General features: G+C 41.2%; 1 protein-coding gene across 7 annotated transcripts in view; it reads right to left on the bottom strand.

Annotated features, from left to right (window-relative positions):
* Window positions 1-253: 253 nt before the first annotated feature.
* Window positions 254-21,033, bottom strand: part of LOC110981620 (epidermal growth factor receptor kinase substrate 8-like) — an 85,657-nt gene continuing 64,877 nt past the window's right edge. For 4 of the 7 annotated variants that reach the window (XM_022239326.2, XM_022239331.2, XM_087131175.1 and 1 more), the window contains 14 exons: window positions 19,776-19,933; window positions 18,916-19,028; window positions 17,383-17,598; window positions 16,747-16,970; window positions 16,052-16,217; window positions 15,089-15,180; window positions 14,417-14,564; window positions 13,621-13,893; window positions 11,137-11,194; window positions 9,843-9,920; window positions 7,114-7,306; window positions 6,010-6,142; window positions 5,082-5,220; window positions 254-3,909 (listed from right to left, as the gene is read on the bottom strand). In XM_022239326.2, the coding sequence (XP_022095018.2) occupies window positions 3,890-3,909; window positions 5,082-5,220; window positions 6,010-6,142; window positions 7,114-7,306; window positions 9,843-9,920; window positions 11,137-11,194; window positions 13,621-13,893; window positions 14,417-14,564; window positions 15,089-15,180; window positions 16,052-16,217; window positions 16,747-16,970; window positions 17,383-17,598; window positions 18,916-19,028; window positions 19,776-19,933 (2,011 nt within the window). In that variant the 3' untranslated portion in view covers window positions 254-3,889. Of the gene's footprint in view, window positions 5,221-6,009; window positions 6,143-7,113; window positions 7,307-9,842; window positions 9,921-11,136; window positions 11,195-13,620; window positions 13,894-14,416; window positions 14,565-15,088; window positions 15,181-16,051; window positions 16,218-16,746; window positions 16,971-17,382; window positions 17,599-18,915; window positions 19,029-19,775; window positions 19,934-21,033 lie in introns of all 7 variants that reach the window. The other 3 variants (XM_022239334.2, XM_022239335.2, XM_022239333.2) reach the window with 3 other exon arrangements.

Genomic DNA, 21,033 nt, shown 5'->3' with positions numbered 1-21,033 from the left:
TTGAAGTACCGGTATTGTTGGCAGTGAATGGGTAGATCTTTGGAAGGTATTTGCCGCAAAGCATAAAAATACTGCCTGGCTGAATTCAATTATACAAGAGCTTTAATTGACAGAGGTATGAATTTGAAACACAAAATACAGTACTGATGCATCATGGACTTTGCGATGGATTATGTTCAGTGCAAAACTACAATTGTTTTGGTCAGACATTTGTAAAACCGTCATTAAAAAACAATGACAATGTAAACAGCTAAAAATATTAATTCAAACTTTAATGTCAATTGTTTATAAACACTATTTCTTTATTGACACCTGGAATACACTGTTATACTGATGATTGAATAATGAGCTAAAAATATAAAAATGTATTGATTAAAAACAGGTCAGATATTCAGAAGAGAATACACCATTTATTTTAATACCATCACCCCTTTCAACATACATGTATAGTTCTTAATATTCAGAATGAGGTCAAAGGGTAATTGTATTTAAGCTACGCTACAAGATGTGCATTACAGAGTTTGCCCCCAGTTTACAATACAATCCAAACACAGTGTGGCTGTAGACTTCACTCTCTACTGATTTGCTTTCCTTCAATCTCATTCACTTTACAGCAGAATTTGAATTACTGTCTGAACATCAGACCCACACAATGACAAGCATGGAGAGTAAGGAAAGGCTGGTCATCAGGAATACACAATATAGTAATTAAAATCCTTGTTTGTACACTGAGAAAGGCTAACATATGCAAATGACAATGTTTATTTTAAAAATTTTGCTCTCATCTTCAGTGGATTATTTTGGGACTGGTAACGCACACCTGCTTTGAAAAAACCTCTCAGTGTAAACGAGAGAGGTAACGCCAACAGAGTTTGCCTCCCAATCACTCATTTAGTCTCACTTGTAAAGTCTTTCCACAAATTGGCAGCTAACTTCATGGAACAACTAGGCCAACAAAATAGATAAGCATTGACTAGTCTTGCTTTGAGAATGTCAAATGTTACAGCCAATTAAAGGTCAAAGGTTACACAGTCTATAGAATGTCAAATATTCCCTGTGACTGGCTGAGCAATGTTGTCTGCATGGCAGCTTCACTAATTGATGTCAGGAGCCAATGCCATGGAGCAACTAAGCAGTAAGCACAGCTAGTACTTATGGAATGGAAATATTTGCCAAGTAACAACATATTATGGGTCAGTGCACATGCAAGTCTCCTGTGGCTGGCTTTCAGCTGGTGTTCACTCAATGCAGGAATTTGCCACGCAATTTTTGCCAGCAGCGCCATGAAACTTGAGCCACTGTGAGACACCTACATGTACCCAAGACTTCCGACTTTCTTACAGTGTTGACTTAGCATGATGTCAACAATTATTACAAAAATAACAATTCAACACTACCATTTTTCATTTTATACACAAATATTATATAATTTATTTTAAAATTCTTTTCCAAAAAATAAAAATGCATAGATTAGTACAGTGCAATCATAATTTTATAGCAAGAATCACATACATGTATCTAATATATTTCGGCAAAGTATTCCAATTTTCTACACCAAAATGTTGATTACAAATAGTGACTTTCAATGGAAAGCTTTCTCGCACTAAAACAATAAAGTAAGGACGTATGCACATACTATTCGTTAGCTGGCACCTTAAGTTAGTTCCAGTGTGCAGAAGTACAAAATGTCAGATTACAGTCTTTCATAACATTAGGCCTACATGATAATGAACTTGACCACAGCATGACCATGCCCTTCGTTATATACTTCCTACACTGGTTCATACAAGATGTAGTCATTAATGGCTACTTCATTTTAGATCTTTTAATGCATTGTAGTGTGAAACTATATGACAGTATCCAGTCTAACCTCAATCAATATATAGCTTATGAATATTTACATATAATTAACAGGCACTTATGCTAATGAGTATTCCCTAATTAACTCCTCTTCTTGTCCAATGTCGCTTAAATTTCACTGATGAATAACAACTCCTTGCTGGTCACAGGAACAGGTAAAAGGTTACAGAAGCCGAGGTAAGGATGATGTGTTTTAGCTTGTCAGTAAGTCTCACAGACTACTTGGACTGAAACCAGGCTAATGTAATTAATGTCATTCACCACTCACTTTCTTTGTGAACATAGTCAAAAGTTAAGAATACACACAATTGAGACCACTGCTTTCTTACAGTTGGCTAAAAGAGCTTTGGAAAATGACTGTTCTGTGTTTATCTGCATGAACCACAAGGCAGTATTTGCCTGAAGCAGAAGTCTTGACAATCCGTTCCAATCCAATGTCTGTACCACTGGAATGCAACCCCAGTTGTGTCCTCTTCAAAACAGAAATGAGGACTTAAACCAAGGGCAAGGAACGCATGCTACTAATGAAGTTTTCAGCATTAACATTAACTCTCCAATGAAGATGCAAATGAATGTATAAACAAAATTAACATGTGGTTATGTTGAATAGGAAAAAAAAGTGTACATTACATGTATGTGCACCAAATATACATGTCTATTGTAAGGTGCCTACAGAAACAAATCGAGGTTAGTAGTATAGCAAGCTGTCAATTTTGCCCTACAAAAGACCCAACTGCAATGACTACCCAATGATACATGCGCTATTAGAAAGGTTACATTAACATAAAAATAATATCTGTAAATGTCAATGACATGCATAATACTTGACAATAATTTGCATGTAAATGAATATGTACGATTTTATGAATATATATGCCGCAAGAGGACCTATTTTTGAGTATTTACAAAATCTGTTTCAATGGTCATTTGCATGATTCTTCATATTGAAAAACACTTTTTCCCAACTTTTGTCACAACTGTTTAGAAAAACGATTACTCATAAATATTGAAAAATACTTTAGAAAAAAAATGAACGGTAAGTCTTACTGATACTCATTTTGGGAAAAAGAGATGTAAATAAAAATACACATATTCATTTATTGTCAAATATATAGGTTAGACTAAATTTCTTTATATACCCATGTTTTGCCTGCACCATTCTACTCAATTATTTGTACATGTACACATGAACAGGATTTTACCAAATACTAGGAAGTAGGGGATAAATCTTCAAAGTACAATGTAATACTCGATGATGTAATTTTGAAAACAGTATCATCAATTCTGCAGTACTGAATTCAAGTACATTTGGTAGGCCTGGTTTTACAACTGAATTCTTCACAACGGTGTTTTTGTGTTATCATAAAAGACCTAAGTTCCAAAGGGATGGTGGAGGAGGCAGTTTAAATATCATGCATTGAATTTTGACAAATTGCTCCACAAGTAAAGTTTAGCTGCAAGAAGTGACATTTCCAATGAAAGTGGACTTGCAGTGTTCTAAGTTGCGTTCTAAAATTTACTCTTAAATGTCAACGTTCAACATACTGGTAGGATGTCACCACATGCCATGCATGAATACAAAATCTGATAACAGGATGAACATACATGGACACACAGAAACCAAAACAAACTAAATAACATGAATGCTACATTGTGGCTTAAAAAACAAAGAAAAAGATACAGTTTCAAGCATTCTTCTCTTGTTATGAACAGTTTAGTACAAAATCTGGCCTGTTGCTAACTGAATACAAAGGTGTACATTAAAGCCCTTCACCAGAATAAAACCACCCCTATATAACAACTTAATCACAGTTATCAACACTTAAATGGGTGACTATAGCAGCATGCAAATGGCATGATCACTTTTAAATCAATTGAGAATGCATATTATTTATCTGCATGGATGGTAGCCATTTTCATTCCAAAGAGCAAAGCATGACGAAAACTAGCTGCATGCAAATCAGCAAATCAGTAAAGGATGTCTGTAGACAAGCCCCCACTGGAAGTGCCCACTTGTGGAGTAGTGTACCTACCAAAAGACTGACGAGTCTGTTGGGGTTTTAAGGTTGGGTAGGGGAGGGTTAAGGAAGGGTAAAAAAAAAAAAATAGCGTGATTATGAAAATCATGCAAAGCAATAACAAAAACAGCAGCCAAAGAGATGTGAATATCCAAGCCCCAGAAATAACAACTATTCAAGACAAAAATTCTGGCCCTGCCCACTTGCGTTTGTGACTTCTTAAAAAAGATTTCAGGTTGCTTAAACTTATTCAATTTACTAAAGCACATCCAATAGATGAAAACATACAAGTCTTTAGATTGTGTGTCAGCAGCTACTACTTTGAAAGCAATAAAGCTTTGCTTGGCGCAAGAAACAACAAATGTGGACTGCTGCAAAGCAAGCAGGGAAGAAAAGGAAAGCTTTTTTAACTGTTGCTTGACAGATAGGCTTGGTTTGAATACAACAAAGTTATTGCTATGGGAACTAAACAACAATGAAAAACTTCAAAAGACCAATAAGCCTTTTGCTGAATTCAAATATCAGACCTCTACTTTCCAAAAATGGTTAAGAATATAAGGGCCTTTCCTTTTATACTCTATGGACATGGTGTATTTCACACTCAGCACATAATAGAGTATCATAAATAACCAGTTCAGATTATTCCAATTAATACCCACCAACTAATTTTAAAAAATAGTCTGACATGAGAAAAGTGACTAATCAGTGTTACTACAACTCTTTTGGATGATTCAGTTAACACACACTGAATTTATTGCTGAATAATGGTTTTAGGGTTTTTAATATTGAACACATAGTTTGTGATTCAGGAAAAGGGGATTAAGAATGACAAATTAATTCAACATGTCACACAACTTGGGTTTCTATAAGTATATGTTTTTAGCCAAAAGCAATTACATGTCCATGACTGGTCAGTATGTTATTATGTACATTATTAGTGCTAACAAAAACCTTCTTCATAAACACATGAATGGAAAACTACCTCTGGTGAGAGTAAACAAACAAGACCAGACAAATAACAGCAATATAATGGAAGGACAATGAATTACATTTGTTCACAGTCAGGCAGTGTTGGTGCCCCATGGAACTAGTTGGATATTACATATAACAATGAATACCCTAGTAATAAGCTGTTAGCAGGGTAGTCTCAATACTGCCTGACTGTGAATCAATGCCCAACTGAGAATGACCAAGCCTAGGTACCAGGTGGGGCAGCAGGACTGAAATCAGGTGGGGGCGAGTTGAACGGTGAGTTTTCCTGCTCGTTGGAATTATCAGAGTCTGACTGAACTTTCCTTCGATGCATAATAGCCTTGAGTTCAGAGGATGTGTTGGATTGGTCCTACAACAACACAGAGAACGGCATCTCTTAATGACAACAACAATAAAGCTATTCTACAATTGCAGGAATTAACCCAAACAACCTGAAACTTGCCTCTTGTACTCAACCTTGAGTGTTAGGGTTAATGAGGTTAATATAAGACCTCACCAATCACCATTCCAGCTGTTTCCTCTGAGTACCATGCTCACCCAATCAAAGTAGCACATCCTAACATTGTGTACCCAGTACACAATAACACTGACTATATAATACAGTACCATTCATGTATCTTTTGATCACTAGCATTGTAATGATCTTAAATCTTGGAGGGTTTACTGAAATACTCGTAGGTTTACAAAATGGAATTGAATTCAGTCTCCATCTTTCACTGTTAGTTGTGTGCACGTTAGTCACTTACAAATCCAGAATCCTACCAAGAGTTTTCAAACTGTTTTGCAGAGTTTTCCAAGATAATTTTTATTTTTCCAGATCTCTTTACAGACTTGTAAAATCACACGTATCAAGGATTCTATGGCTGCATCCGAATCGGTTGTCTAACGCTAGGTCTAGGTCTTCGTTCCATTGGAAATGTGTGGAGACACATAGACAATAGACCTAGCCGTAGCTCTGAAAGCTCGTTTCAGACACAGCCTAACATACTCAACTGTACCATTATTTTCATAGCAAACACAAACCTAGATCTGGTGGACACAAGCCATTTTGTTTGAAAAACACAAAATGATTGTCTAGTTAATACCAACCACAATTTTTCCCATATTGTTAAGGGACTGGGTCAGATGAACAACTCACCTCTAGGCCTGATTTCTGCACCATCAGCTGGCTGTAGACACGATTGGCATCATCAAAGCACACCTGACGTAACTCCTCCTTGGTCAAACTAAACAACTGAGCACCTGTCAGTACCCCCAAACTGTCCACAGTCCTATCAAGCAATTAATAATAATGTTACAATCAGGGCCAACAATAAATGTCATTCATTAGCACCTCAGACAGTCTCCCTATTCAAAAACATGCAACTTGACCAAGTATTCTCATTTAAAAATGCCTGCTGAGAAGTGATAAATGTCCGCTGCGTAAATCACGCGCTAGCACCTGGATATGCGACAGTTTAATTGATTCTGATTGGTCAAGAGTCTGTGAGCACATGGCTCACTAAACATGCACCTAAGTCCATATAAGGAGATTCTTTTGGACAATTTGCACTTGGAATATGCCATAAAATGGATGGGGATGTTCAGGAAATGAAAGTAAAATCCGAGAACAAAATCATTAGAAATCCATCATAGATTGACTTCTTTTGACTTACTGAAAAAGTTTTAAAGAATGAGAATAAACATGTGCTTGGAAGGTCTTAAACTAACGTTCAAGACGGGCTCAGGAGACTGTTTGCCGATAACGCCCTCACCTGCGGCTTGGGCATTAGATGCGTCCATTCTTATGAGCCAGTCTTAAATGCATGTTTAAGACTGACCAAGCACATATTTATTCCTTATTAATATGCAACTTGCAAGTAAGTCATCACAACCCAACCAGATTTCTCAAGTAACAAAATTTTTAAATCAAAATACAAACCAATACTTCAATATGCGGTTTTCCATTTTAAGGGCAGTGATGAAATAAATCCTGACAAAAGTATTCCTTTATCACTGTACATTCCGTCTTACCTTAATACTTGAACAAGTGACCTGACCTATGACTTTGACCAGTAATTGACACCAATTAAAGTCAATTGACTCCTGCTTGGCTACATTGAAATCAAAAATACCAGAATGCGCCTATTGACTTTTGCACAGTGGTTGAGTTTGGAAGATTTGGGCAGGTGTATTACATATTTTGAAGGACGTCATCATCTATAGATTACATGTAGCTACATTTCTACCTGTTAGTACTCACAGTTTGCTGAAGCCTTTGCTTTGTAGCCACTTAGTGACATCGTCTGCAGAGGACACATAGTTGATATTGACACTGGCTCCTGTGCTGCGTCGAACGTTGAAGTTCCTGGGAGGGCCCTGGTTGACACGTTTCATCAGCTCCTCATGCAGGTCCGTGTGTGTCTTCTCTGCACGGTTGGGGATTAAATCTTCAACTTTTTGTGGGTTGATTGGATGAAGTGGAGGCATGGGGGAGGTGTGTGTGGGGGGGAGAGGGAAGGTTGAGGTGATGCAAGAGTGATGACACACATGGCACAGATTGGACAACAGCAATAAGATGAGGAGAGGATGCAGGGAGGATGCAGGGCAGTGCAGGGAGGATGCAGGGAGGATGCAGGGAGGATGCAGGGAGGATGCAGGGAGGATGCAGGGAGGATGCAGGGAGGATGCAGGGAGGATGCAGGGAGGATGCCAGGGCAGTGCAGGGAGGATGCAGGGAGGATGCAGGGAGGATGCAGGGAGGATGCAGGGAGGATGCAGGGCAGTGCAGGGAGGATGCAGGGAGGATGCAGGGAGGATGCAGGGCAGTGCAGGGAGGATGCAGGGAGGATGCAGGGAGGATGCAGGGCAGTGCAGGGAGGATGCAGGGCAGTGCAGGGAGGATGCAGGGCAGTGCAGGGAGGATGCAGGGCAGTGCAGGGAGGATGCAGGGAGGATGCAGGGAGGATGCAGGGAGGATGCAGGGAGGATGCAGGGAGGATGCAGGGAGGATGCAGGGAGGATGCAGGGAGGATGCAGGGAGGATGCAGGGAGGATGCAGGGAGGATGCAGGGAGGATGCAGGGAGGATGCAGGGCAGTGCAGGGAGGATGCAGGGCAGTGCAGGGAGGATGCAGGGCAGTGCAGGGAGGATGCAGGGCAGTGCAGGGAGGATGCAGGGAGGATGCAGGGCAGTGCAGGGAGGATGCAGGGCAGTGCAGGGAGGATGCAGGGCAGTGCAGGGAGGATGCAGGGAGGATGCAGGGCAGTGCAGGGAGGATGCAGGGAGGATGCAGGGCAGTGCAGGGAGGATGCAGGGCAGTGCAGGGAGGATGCAGGGCAGTGTAGGGAGGATGCAGGGAGGATGCAGGGCAGTGCAGGGAGGATGCAGGGAGGATGCAGGGCAGTGTAGGGAGGATGCAGGGCAGTGTAGGGAGGATGCAGGGAGGAAGCAGGGCAGTGCAGGGAGGATGCAGGGCACTGTGGGGAGGATGCAGGGGGGATGGAGGGTGGAGGCAGGGCAGTGCAGGGAGGATGCAGGGAGGATGCAGGGCAGTGCAGGGAGGATGCAGGGAGGATTCAGGGAGGATGCAGGGAGGATGCAGGGCAGGGAGGATGCAGGGAGGATGCCAGGGCAGTGCAGGGAGGATGCAGGGAGGATGCAGGGAGGATGCAGGGAGGATGCCAGGGCAGTGCAGGGAGGATGCAGGGCAGTGTAGGGAGGATGCAGGGCAGTGCAGGGAGGATGCAGGGAGGATGCAGGGAGGATGCAGGGCAGTGCAGGGAGGATGCAGGGAGGATGCAGGGAGGATGCAGGGAGGATGCAGGGAGGATGCAGGGAGGATGCAGGGAGGATGCAGGGCAGTGTAGGGAGGATGCAGGGCAGTGCAGGGAGGATGCAGGGAGGATGCAGGGAGGATGCAGGGAGGATGCAGGGAGGATGCAGGGAGGATGCAGGGCAGTGCAGGGAGGATGCAGGGCAGTGCAGGGAGGATGCAGGGCAGTGCAGGGAGGATGCAGGGACAGTGCAGGGAGGATGCAGGGAGGATGCAGGGCAGTGCAGGGAGGATGCAGGGAGGATGCAGGGCAGTGCAGGGAGGATGCAGGGAGGATGCAGGGAGGATGCAGGGAGGATGCAGGGAGGATGCAGGGAGGATGCAGGGAGGATGCAGGGAGGATGCAGAAAGAATGCACAGAGGATGCCAGGTGATTTCCATGGTAGGAAGGATGCAGAGAGGTTTCAGGAAGGATTGTAACAAGGAGAGAGGGAGAATACAGACAGGATACAGGAAAGTGGAAGGAGGTTACAAGAGGTGTTCAAAAGGACATAAGACACAACATCGGAAATGGAAATAAAATAAGGATAGGGTAGGTGGTAAGTAGATGATGGAAAAACAACAGAAATGTGGGCAGGGGAATGAATGGGAGAAAAGCAAACAGTTGGTTAGTGCCTTGGAACCAGAGGCAAAGCAAGAATTCATCTCTGAAATGAACTCAAGTTAGTTTTGATCTCCAGAGCTTCAACTAGTGACAGTTTCACTATTTTTGTACACATTTGTTTAAAAAATTAAAAAACAACCCTTCAATTAGAAATTTCAGAAAGGTGATCACTGGCTTGCACCATGTCTGCTGTGCTTAAAGCTTTTGTTAGACCAAGTAAAAGTACAAGACAGCATTTGTCTTAGGGCAAGGGGTAGAGATATTTGAAGCAAGATATGGGACGGAGAAACCCCTCCCCCTTTGTGTTGGTCAGTTTGACCGGAATCTCAGGAATTCTTTTCAAACATCTAGAAGGGATGTGTTAGGCAACAATGGTCTAGCGTGTATAGGGATTAGACATGTAGGGGGGCCCCCTCCATCCAATATTTTATTTCATTTCTTAGTATGTTATTTTTGGTTTGAAATAACTGAATTTAAATAATAAAAAATTATGCATTCGTCTAAGTACATCACTGTACATGTTTGAAAACCCGACTGAGCTGGTCAACCTTACCATTAACTCCTCTCCTCTGCAGCTCCTTCTTACGGAGTGTGTTCTTCAGCTGAGTGGCAAAATCAAGGCTGTTGTTCTCTGAAGGTCCAAAAGGATTTTATGGACAGAATCGCACAGAAAAAACAAATTTTATTCAGATCAATAGAGTAGTAAAGTATAGACAGAAAGGCTTTCACTATATTCTCTTAGAATGACTGCAAATTGAATGTGACAGCAAAGTAGATATTTTTCTCTGATCAGGGATGTTTTTAACTTTACCAGCTTGGTAACCAAATGTTGATGGACATATTCATTAAGTTTCTCTCAAGCTATCTTTTCATTGATGGAGGGGACCGTGCTTCAGCAAGAGCAACTTCACTGTTTTAATTCTAACTTGATATGAATATGCACGATGGCAGAGCTAATCTACACTGTTTCTGGGTTATTTGCAAATCTGTGTGTCAAGTTTTTATTGTTTGATAACCTTGAACTTTGTAAATAGACATCCAACAAGAAAATAGTTTGTTCTAAGATTACTTTTGACAACTGGCTAGATGTATCAAAATTACTGTAGAAGACAATAACCCCATGCATTATGTAGCAATTTTATGCTGTAAAAATCGAAGCTTATGTTGTCTGTAGTGTAATTGGTGAGAAACCATTTCTGCATATGAATAACTAGACAGTGATATGACATGGTCTCAAACATTCCCTGGGCTTGCCGTGGAGCTTCAATTTGAGAAGGAGAGCATAGGTCAGTGGCACCCATTGTTGTGTCCATACAAAGCATATTGTCCCATGGTGAAATTGTAGTACACAAGGAAACCCCCAGCAATGGGGTTTTCGTCCCTCTGGGCTCAAGCTTCTAAGGATGCCTATGACAGTAGCTGGCCACCAATAAATCAAGGTTCTGTTGTAAGCAACACATAATTACGCTGCTTCTGTCTCTATCTTCACACTATGCTCAGTGCTCATTTTGTTTCACAAAGGGACCAGGCTTCCTTGTGGTGTCCCACTACATTTCTAATGTAAACTTTAAATAATGCTGATTTCTATTATGATAGCTTGTAAAACAAGTGGGAAAATAAACCTTATAGAATGTGTCTTATTTCAATCCACTGCAGAGCTTTTCATACAAAATAATTTCTGCCTTCAGTGCACACTTAACGATGGATGAAAACATGTATCACAGAAATGTGTTGAAGTCATAGAGACAAACACCATCTGCTAAGGCTAAGCAAATGTGTGGTTGCAACACTTTGGTTGCTGCTGCTGAACTAAAGGGGTCGACTTGTAAAGAATCTTACAAATTTACCTCTTAGTGGAACAGGTGCTGGAGCAGGTCCTGGGGGAGGAGGGGGCGGGGGCGGAGCCTGCAAAAACACACAAGGTCATAACAGGTTGATTACATGCTAACAATTTGGCTTATTGTGAGTTCTTTCAAATCAGCTCTTGGCTGCATTTGAATGTTTAAGAGCACAGAATACACACACACAACATACACATATCAAGACAATGCAAGGTTAGAAGTTATAGAAACACAGATTAATCACAAGTGGGAGGAAAATTGATGCAGTGTTTGAAAGGTTACTAGGTCAAGTCCTACTCAATTCAAATTCTTTCAACTAAATATTAAATAGATGTCAGGAACCATATGCTGATGTTCCACTGGCAGAACATGGGAACTTTCTTTTCAGAATGTTCATTCTTACAACAAACGAGAGGCATGCAGAGTATAAATTGTTTGTTTCATAACTCACATACATGTCTATACTACAAAAACATATCCCACAACATTAAGTACATGGATTTGAAAATATTGGCACATTACATAAGACATCTTCTTATTGATTAACCACTTCATGCCGGGGCAATTTTCAATGTTGATGATGCTGGGCCGGCATGACAATCATTTTTTTTGTTTTCAAAATCCTTCAAATATTCATCATTTCATTCAACGGTCGTTTATAGCCGCACGAAGTAATCTTTAGGCACTACTCTAAGTTGACAGGTGACCTTCATTGACGCCAAAGTATTTCAGCGGGGCCTGCAGCTTTGTAAAAAGAGCCCAGATTGTGCGGTGTTGTATAACTATCTTTTGTTCACAGGCCTGGCTCAGTGCACTGCTGACCTCTTTTCAATAGGGGCCGGATTAGCGTGCAGCGGTGTTGTGTGGCTCATCGCTGCGGTGGTGGAGCGCTTTTGTCCCCAGTGGTAATCCGCTCACTTTCAATGCCCCAAACCCTGGTATACGGTTTCAAAACAAGGCTGGATTATCACCACTTTTGAGAGTGAAAAATGTCGGTAATTCCCAGCAGCATGGTCTTTTGTTCAGAGAACGGAGTTCGGAGACCCCGGCCACGCATATAAACCATACGCCCTCGATTCCGGAGTCCCCGGCAGGAAGTGGTTAATCATGTTATCGTTCTGATACAGACATTTACATAGGTAGGATTCTTGTCTTGACAACCAGTCGTTTTTACACTTTACAAACAGATGCACATTATGTATACATGAACATTGATTACAGGTGGTATACATCCAGGTCTCTGATTGGCCGAAGCTTCCTTATGTTGATCAATGTTCTTTTCTGTCTTTGGTTGTTTTGATTTAGGAGTCGTTTCAATTGATTGACTGCTTTCAGAGACGTTGCTGGATTTGTTCCTTTTAAGTTGTTTGTCTCTCCTTTGTCTCCTGGTCAAATAAGACTTCCACTTTTATTGTGTGAACAAAAACAAAAATAGGAGGAAATCCAAAGCAAGCAGAAGGCAAGTAAAGAAAGAAAATATGGTGACATGTTTTTAACAATTCAAAGTAAAACTGCCTGCCTGTCACAAATATGAAAGATGCCATTCTTATTGACTAACCTTGACAAACCCAACCTAACACTCTCACACCTGATATAGGATACTGAATTATGATGTCATATAAACTAGCAAGACCATACAGCCCAGCCACTAATACAGAGGATTGGTGTCTAAGGAGTGTGCCAAACATACAGTGTTTCCACTTTATGCCAGGTCTAACCACTGTTGGCATTCAGCAACTGTTTTTGGTTTTTTTTTTTTGGGGGGGTGGGCTTTACTTTGGTGGTAGATGTGCATGTGTGAACAGTTTGTCAAGTATCATTTGACCAAGGTAGAGTTCATCTAACCACTGTAAGGCAACCATGGGCCGATTCTACCTGGTACCAAGGAATTCAACTAACCACTGTAAGGCAACCATTGGCCGACTCTACCTGGTACCAAGGAATTCAACTAACCACTGTAAGGCAACCATTGGCCGATTCTACCTGGTACCAAGGAATTCAACTAACCACTGTAAGGCAACCATTGGCCGATTCTACCTGGTACCAAGGAATTCATCTAACCACTGTAAGGCAACCATTGGCCGATTCTACCTGGTACCAAGGAATTCAACTAACCACTGTAAGGCAACCATTGGCCGATTCTACCTGGTACCAAGGAATTCATCTAACCACTGTAAGGCAACCATTGGCCGATTCTACCTGGTACCAAGGAATTCATCTAACCACTGTAAGGCAACCATTGGCCGATTCTACCTGGTACCAAGGAATTCAACTAACCACTGTAAGGCAACCATTGGCCGATTCTACCTGGTACCAAGGACAGATGCATAGACTTTCAGATAAAATCAGCCCATGATTGCTAATTAAACACAACCCAAGCTGCATCACTGATTCTAAGGCTAGATCTCAATTGGATTTTCAATCTATGTCTTTGAACTATAGTAGCATTATCTTGAACAGTAACAGAACTACCTGTCCAACTAAGCCTACCTGGTTCAAAGCCCTCTGTTGCATGGAGTTGCTGCTGTTGAAAGATTGGTCAAAGGAAGTAGAGGCACCCAGGAGCGGGGGTGTGGGTGGGGACTGAGGAGAAGGGGCATGGTGGTTTGAGTTGAAGTTTGGATTACGGGCCGGCTGTTGCTGCTGCTGCTGCTGTTGCTGTTGTTGGTTTGGGGTGATGGCAGTCAGGATGGTAGAGGGCACATAACCATACTGACCAGATGAGTTACGCACCTTCCACCACTTCCGATTATCCTCCAAGAGCTACATCATAAAAACATTGCAATTAAGTGAGCATTTAATGTACAGGGCAGTAACTGACTTTTCAACTCTTGTACATGTGTACATGTATGTATCCCTAAGGGGTTGGCATAAAACAAACAAGCTTATGGTCACTTCATTTCATGAAAGCAAGCTGAACTCTCCACAATTTGTACAATTTTTCCCGAAGCTGAACCAATATTCAAAATGAGTACATGGTCGTTGCTTTCTTAAGATGCCAAATCTGTTTTCCAACACTTGCATTTATCCTGTAACAGCTGAAAATTTGACACAGTCATGAAAATTCAGCAATTTGTAATTATACTTAAAAAAATGGAAACGGAATATGACTGGTAAATATTTCTTGAAGAGTTTTAAATCTTCATTGGTATGATAAGCTGGAAGTTGCAGAGAAGTTGGAGGTGAGTTGAGTAGTTGACATATTCTGTGGAGTTGTGGACAGTCTGCAGTTAGAAATAAAGAATTCTTGTAGTGAGCTTATGCAACAGCAGTTTGCATCATTTACCTCTAGTTTTTCACCCGACATGATGGTCAATTCCTTAACATTGCGAGCCACAAAGTCAAAGAGAGGTTTGACAAAGCCCTTGACCCCTGGGGGAAGGGGAGTGTTGACTTGGGGTTTGGGAAAGACTACAGGTGGATTGTCTTGACTCCTGTAAAGGAAAAAGAAGTAATGTCAATGACAGTAGCCCCCCGCTTGCATCTACTCAATATCCCCACAGACGGCAGTGTGTGGAATTAGACGGATTGGTGTAATGGCCGAGTCAACAATTTTGAACAATTCGATGGTTTCAGTGACTTATCCTTGGTACAAAGTCTTTGGATGGTACGTCACTTCGTGTTGCACCAAAACTGTCCTAAGAATCACTTCGTGGTGAACCCGACAAATTGATTGATTTGTGTTTATAAGCACTGGGGAATTATGGTATTTTGATTTTATGTACAAGCTGTCTGCCAGTCAGGCCAACTACATGATATATCCAGCAGCCTACATCAGCCTGGTGTTTTGGAAATGACATTTTCTACTTGTGATACCTCATGGGAGTGAACAAATGCATGGAACTTTGAAAGCCATGGTAATCAAGAACACCAAACCTTCTCCTTTTTCGTTTTCCCCTTCGCTTAAATTTTTCATGAAGTTGAAGTAGGTTGCATGGCAGTAAGGATTACTCTGTACCTTGAGGTGCTTGGACGTAGCTGATCTGACACACTGCTACTGTTGCTGTTGCGCTTGTTACCATTGTAAACGCCATCTGAATAATCAGACCCCTGCGATTTGAGGAACAGAACAAGTTGACAATACATTCCAAAGTTGATCAAAAACCAAGTTTTCCCATAACGTGGTGGGTTTTACACAGTGATACCAAGCTAGTCTAACTCTACACAACCTGTGCCATTCCAATTTTGTGACAGAAAACGCACTGCTACATTACTGCGATGATACTTTTTGTGCACCTTGGAAGATTACAGCAGAAAGTTCAACAGGTGGCAATATAAACACCTGTCCAGCTTAAATACTCTTTGAGGCAAAATCCATTACCAAACACTGTAGCATATCAGGTCTCAAACTTGTAATTAACTGCTCTGAATCCTCCAATTTCATTGTAATATCACTCATCAAGAGAGGTCAGTCAGGATAACAAGAACTTGAGAAATCCCTCTCACTGGTCGCCATCAATTGGGTATATCTTTTTGGTAAATACTGCTCCACTGTGCTTTACACTAGGTTTTTAGCAAGTTAAGTGGAAAATTGATCATTTACTTGAGACACAGTCTCCCCACAAGTTTTGACTAGAGCACAAACTAGTTTACATCACTTATCAAAAGAAAGATAGTTCCATCATTTGTGACCCAAATGCCCAAACTAGACCGAAGTAGGTACCTTCCTATCCCTGACGTAATGGACCTTGCATTGTTTATGTAAGTTCCACAAGTGTCATTCCCATTTTGCCAAGCTTTCTGCAGACAGAATTTAACTTTGGATCACTTTGAACTATGAAAAAAAACCTGGAGAAAAGGAATTGTCAAATGTTGCAATTATCTACTTTTGGATGCTTTTGGAAAAGGGGCAAAGTTGGATGTCACAAACAGGTTAACCAGTTCATAAAACACACAGAAAAAACAGTCACAAGATACGTACACTTGGAACACGGTCCCTGTGTTCACCACGGGCAACAGCAGCTGCACTGGCAGCAACTGCAGCATTGACTTCCAGGCTCGGATGATCAGGCAGTGGTGGTGGTGACCAGCCATCATGGAAATATGGTGTGTAGCGGGGAACCGGTCGCTCTTTAGGCCACTCTGTCCTGCATTACATAAATGGATACAATTTATTAGCTAAGACCTGGCTTGTCAAGGTTTTGGGAAGAAGAAAGGCAATGGATCACATATCACATGATGGACGGAGCTGAATACATCACTACTTAACTACCTGTAGTTAAGACAATATTTGTTTCTGTATTGTAATCTCTCCGGAATGGTCTTAAATGTTAGCCCTTTCAACACTCTAACATTGCTTGCTAGGGTACATTTCTACACTGTGAACTTACATAGTCATCCAACAACTAAGTTACACCACATATTAAACTTAACATTCACAAAACAACAAATTTATTGATAAATTTCATGTATCACAAGAAATTGAAATCAAACTACAGAAATGTCAAATTTATAAAGAGACTATGTAACTCAATATAGTTGAAGAAATGACCGTCTACAAATCTAAACCCTGCTCATCAGGAGAAGGTAGCATTCTCCTTGATCAGTATACAGCTTGATGCTGGCATTCTAACCTTTCCCTCCCCAAAACACAGAAGCAATCAAAAACCAACTTACGAGGGCACATTCCAAGCCCGACCCAATGATTTCCATAAGTCAGTCTCACGAGAGGTCAAGCAGTTAGTCAAGAGGTCAACAGACTGAGGGGTCAAGAGAGGAGAGACAATGTTGGCAGCCAGGTCAGTGCCCTGGCAACTCTTGATGATCAGCTCCAGGGGCACCATGAGGAAGTGGATCAACTCGGGTGCATTGGGGTCATGGATGTGGTTCTTAAGCCTGGCCTGTGTAGGAAAACAAGTAGACAGCATTTAATTGATGTAAGCTTCAAAGAGAGGTGGATTAATTTGGGTGCATTAAAGTCATGGATGGTTTTTGAGCCTGACTGGCCTGTGTGGAAAGAAAGGGAATGGCAATTTGTACAACAGTAAGCGAAATTTACTTTCTAGTTTGATCAGCTTCAAGATAAAGTGGATCAAAACGTGGGAAGCAGTGGATGTGATTCTTCAGCCCTGAACTAAGATACATTTTTATCCACAACCATTTCTTCTTTCATCAAAGAAACTCAATGACAGGTGGAATGCATGGATCTAATGCTGCTGCTTCAATCACAACAGAAACTTGCTTGCAAGAAGCATTTGAATTGAAAATGCATGTATATTAGTTGATATTTTCTTACTTACACTAGAAACTTACCAGCAAATTGAAGCAATATTTGAACTTTTTGAAGCACTCGATGTACTCAGATTCTGGTGGTGGGCGAGAGCGAGCCAGTAGCAAACCATCCCCAGGTTCTCGTTTTTTGCTCTTGCGTGCTTTACGGCGACGCACCAGCTCTGTATAGGCCTCAGCAGCTTTCTGCAGTAGGCCAATGAAGGCCTCTATCTCATCAAAACAGTGGTTCAGAATTTCCTGCAAAGAAGAAATGAGGAAAACGTAGTGGGTAAGTGGTACCTGAGTCAAGATCTCATACACAAGCAAGCTCTTCAAGTTGACATCTGTCCGCCTGAGTATGCGTTCTTACCAATTTTTACAACAGCAATATGGCAATTATGCACTTTCATATATGCATCCTGTTTTCATGAAAGTCATACACTGTATTAGCGCCAGAATGGCCTTTGGTAAACAAAACTAATCAAAATGTTGACAAACACACAAGGATTCGTTTTCAAGATAACCTTAGTGAAAGTGTAGATTCCGGTAAATTCCTAGGTATCATTATTGATGACAAGTTAACATGAAAAACTTCATTGCCTGAAAGTTCTAAAACTTATTTCTCAACATCTTGCTGTTCTCAGAAAACTCAGCCATTTTGTCTCCTCTCGTATTCTCATTTCGATTACAACACTTTACCTTTGCCTCATCTTCAATACAGTATACTATACTGGACAAATTGTTTGTGATTCAGAAGAAATCTATAAGGCTGATTCATGGTTCTAATGAAAAAGGTTACTCAACCCCATTATTTGTTAAATTCCACACCTTATCTATAAACGGTCTTCATAAATATCATTTATGTAATTTAATGTGTAAGTTTAAAAGAAACACACAACCTTTGAGTATGAAATCTCTTTTTGCTAGGATCACAGTAATCCACAATTACAACACTACGTCATCAAATAAGCTCTATCTCAATAAAACTGGAACATTTCTACACCTCTCAACTATTAGATACCAGGGACTCCTCCTTTTGAACCAAATTAGGTCAACTTGTCCTCTAACGTCACGTAACATGTAGAAGGTACTATACAAACCTAGCACTCATGTGGCAGACAATGACAATTAAGGGCACAATATGACTGACAATTATGTCATACAAAGTTGTAACTAGAGTTGCAAACTAGGGATTAGGATGGTTATTCTTTACATATTACTTTATCAAATTGAAGTGATGAGGACCTTCACACCTCTACACTACTAATATTTTTTCCTACAAATTGTGCAAATTACATGAACTCCCCCCTCAGGGTAGACCCAGTGCAAGCCTCAGCTTTTTGTCTTACCTCCAACATACTTTTAGAAATTTAGTTTTGTTAACTTCCATATTATCAAACTTTTATTTAGTATGGAAATAAACCTGAAGTGTTCATGTGAAAGGCTCACACACCCTTTACAGTTTCTGCTTAATGTACATTGCTGGCCCCACACTTGGAACCATTGTGGAGCATTACTAGGACCTACATGTGTCAGTCATAATCATGCAAGACACAAGAGAGACCGTCTACTCACCACATCCCTCTCGGTCCTCATGGCAATCAGCTCCAAGGGTTCGTCGCTCTCTGAGTTGCGCATTGGTGTAGACTTGGGATACTGGAAGCCCCTATTAACGTTATTTCCACTTGCTGGAATTTTAATAAAGTTGATAAAATGGTCACTTAAAACCGATTACATGCAACACAACAGGGCTATGGTTAATGAGATTGAAAGGGTGACTTCAAATCTGTCTTGAGGTCAATATGGCTCATTGGGCTGATGCTAATCTGTCATTTCTCCACCTGAAGCAAACAAGTACACCCCGGTCCCCCTCCTAACATGCTAATCTCTCACAGATAGATCTCTCCCCCCACTCCAAGCTCATCCAGCTACCCATTTCTATTTCTGGAACAGCAAGTAAGGGAGAGTTGGCTGCCAGCATCCTGATTACACATCATTACCCATCCTCCTATTTCCCTCAAATACATGTGGAAAGTAACTGGTATTACTGGAAGGTGGTGCCCTCATAACTGAATCCAGACTGCTTGTACAGAATTAAGAAACACGAATGATAATTTGCATTTGCTTAATTGTATCATGCACAAACTGGTGTCCATACAGGAACTGTACCTTACGTCATCACAAACTTGGAAACCAACCTTAACACAATGCTCTGTGTTTAGAGAAAATCAATGCAAATCAGTGGCACAGCATCTGCCTTGTTGGGTGCTTGAGTTGGGTCTGAATTGCTTAGCCATATTGAGAATAACTTGAACACTTCCAACAGACGTGTTATCAGCAGCCACATCCAAGTAATTTCCATTGCACAGCTACCTTGGTTTGAACAGGATTGGTAGACAATAGCAACACTCAGGGTTTAAACTTTGCTTACTAACCCTGAGCCATAGCTGCAGCAGCTGCAAAGGCTGCCACCTTATTACGCACATTCCCCTCTGTGGGCGGGAGTGGAGCTGGCTCATCTGGTGGGGGTGGGATATACATCTGACGATCTTGATAGTTGGAGGCATGTCTGTGATCAGGTCGTGTCTCTGGTCTGCAAAAGGGGACAGAGCAAAGGCCGGGGTTTAGTTGCTACATAAAAAGACATTTACTTTTCACTGAAACTCAGGGGTGACAGGGTTGCAGTGTGTTTGTGCTTTTACATGCATACATGTACATTGTACAGTACTTGCAGGTTATAATACAGAGATGACAGGAAATCTGGTAAAAACCTGATTCAACAAGGTATCAGGTTTTTGTGTTAATTCTATATTGACCATTTCATTACTGTATGCACAATTATCTTCAGACAAAACACTGAAAAGTCGCATGCTTGGATATGAAGCAGCCAACATAATCAACAGAGTGTCTGAAAGGCACCCACACAACCCTCTAGAGGAAACCCTGCACCAAGGCAAGACAACTTTTGAAGCAGATACATGTGTGAGGAAATGTACCCTTGGGATATGCTCTGTCACAGCAAAATGGACTACAAGCCCCCAGGTGCCTCAATTCACAATACAGTCCCTATTAAATCCATTTCAGTGATCATTTATTCAGTTTCAATAGAATGGACATAATGATGCATGCAACTGTAGAGGAACTTTTCAATAGATGCTGAAGCAGATAAATATAAGTAGATGCTTTAGTTACTAAAGCCTTCTCTGATCTGTTCAAGCCTATAATATTGAGCTTTTGATTTCAGTGGCCTCAACTCCTTTCTTCAGATCTTTTTCTGCCCTTTAGTCAGTGGAATTAACAGAATGGAACCTGGATCAAAACCATACTGGTCCATGAAATATAAACATTTGTGCAAACCAATGCTAACGTCTTAAACAAACTTGTGAGCTCATGGCTATCATATTACCATCAGGTTAATCTTTCACACAATGGAGATGCAAAGGACCCGTGTACATAATCCGCTTGCGGGGGGGGGGGGCAGCATTATTTATTTACTCCAAATTCAGTAAGTGTCAATAGATTTTGCACAGGGGCCACCTGAAAAATCAGTTCAGCGTATCTTTAAGAGTCAGCTGACTCGGTCCTTGATATCTAACATTTTGCTTAATGAAATGAGAAAAATACATATGTGCATGCGATTCAAAAGTTAGGAAAGAAGGAATTTAAACCTACATAAGAACCTTAAGTGTGGAA

Source organism: Acanthaster planci, linkage group LG21, assembly GCF_054643075.1.
Source record: "Acanthaster planci isolate LZ-2023a linkage group LG21, COTS_SCS, whole genome shotgun sequence".
Taxonomy (NCBI): domain Eukaryota; kingdom Metazoa; phylum Echinodermata; class Asteroidea; order Valvatida; family Acanthasteridae; genus Acanthaster; species Acanthaster planci.
Note: the sequence above shows the minus strand (reverse complement) of the source record. Positions and strands in the feature narration are given on the sequence as shown.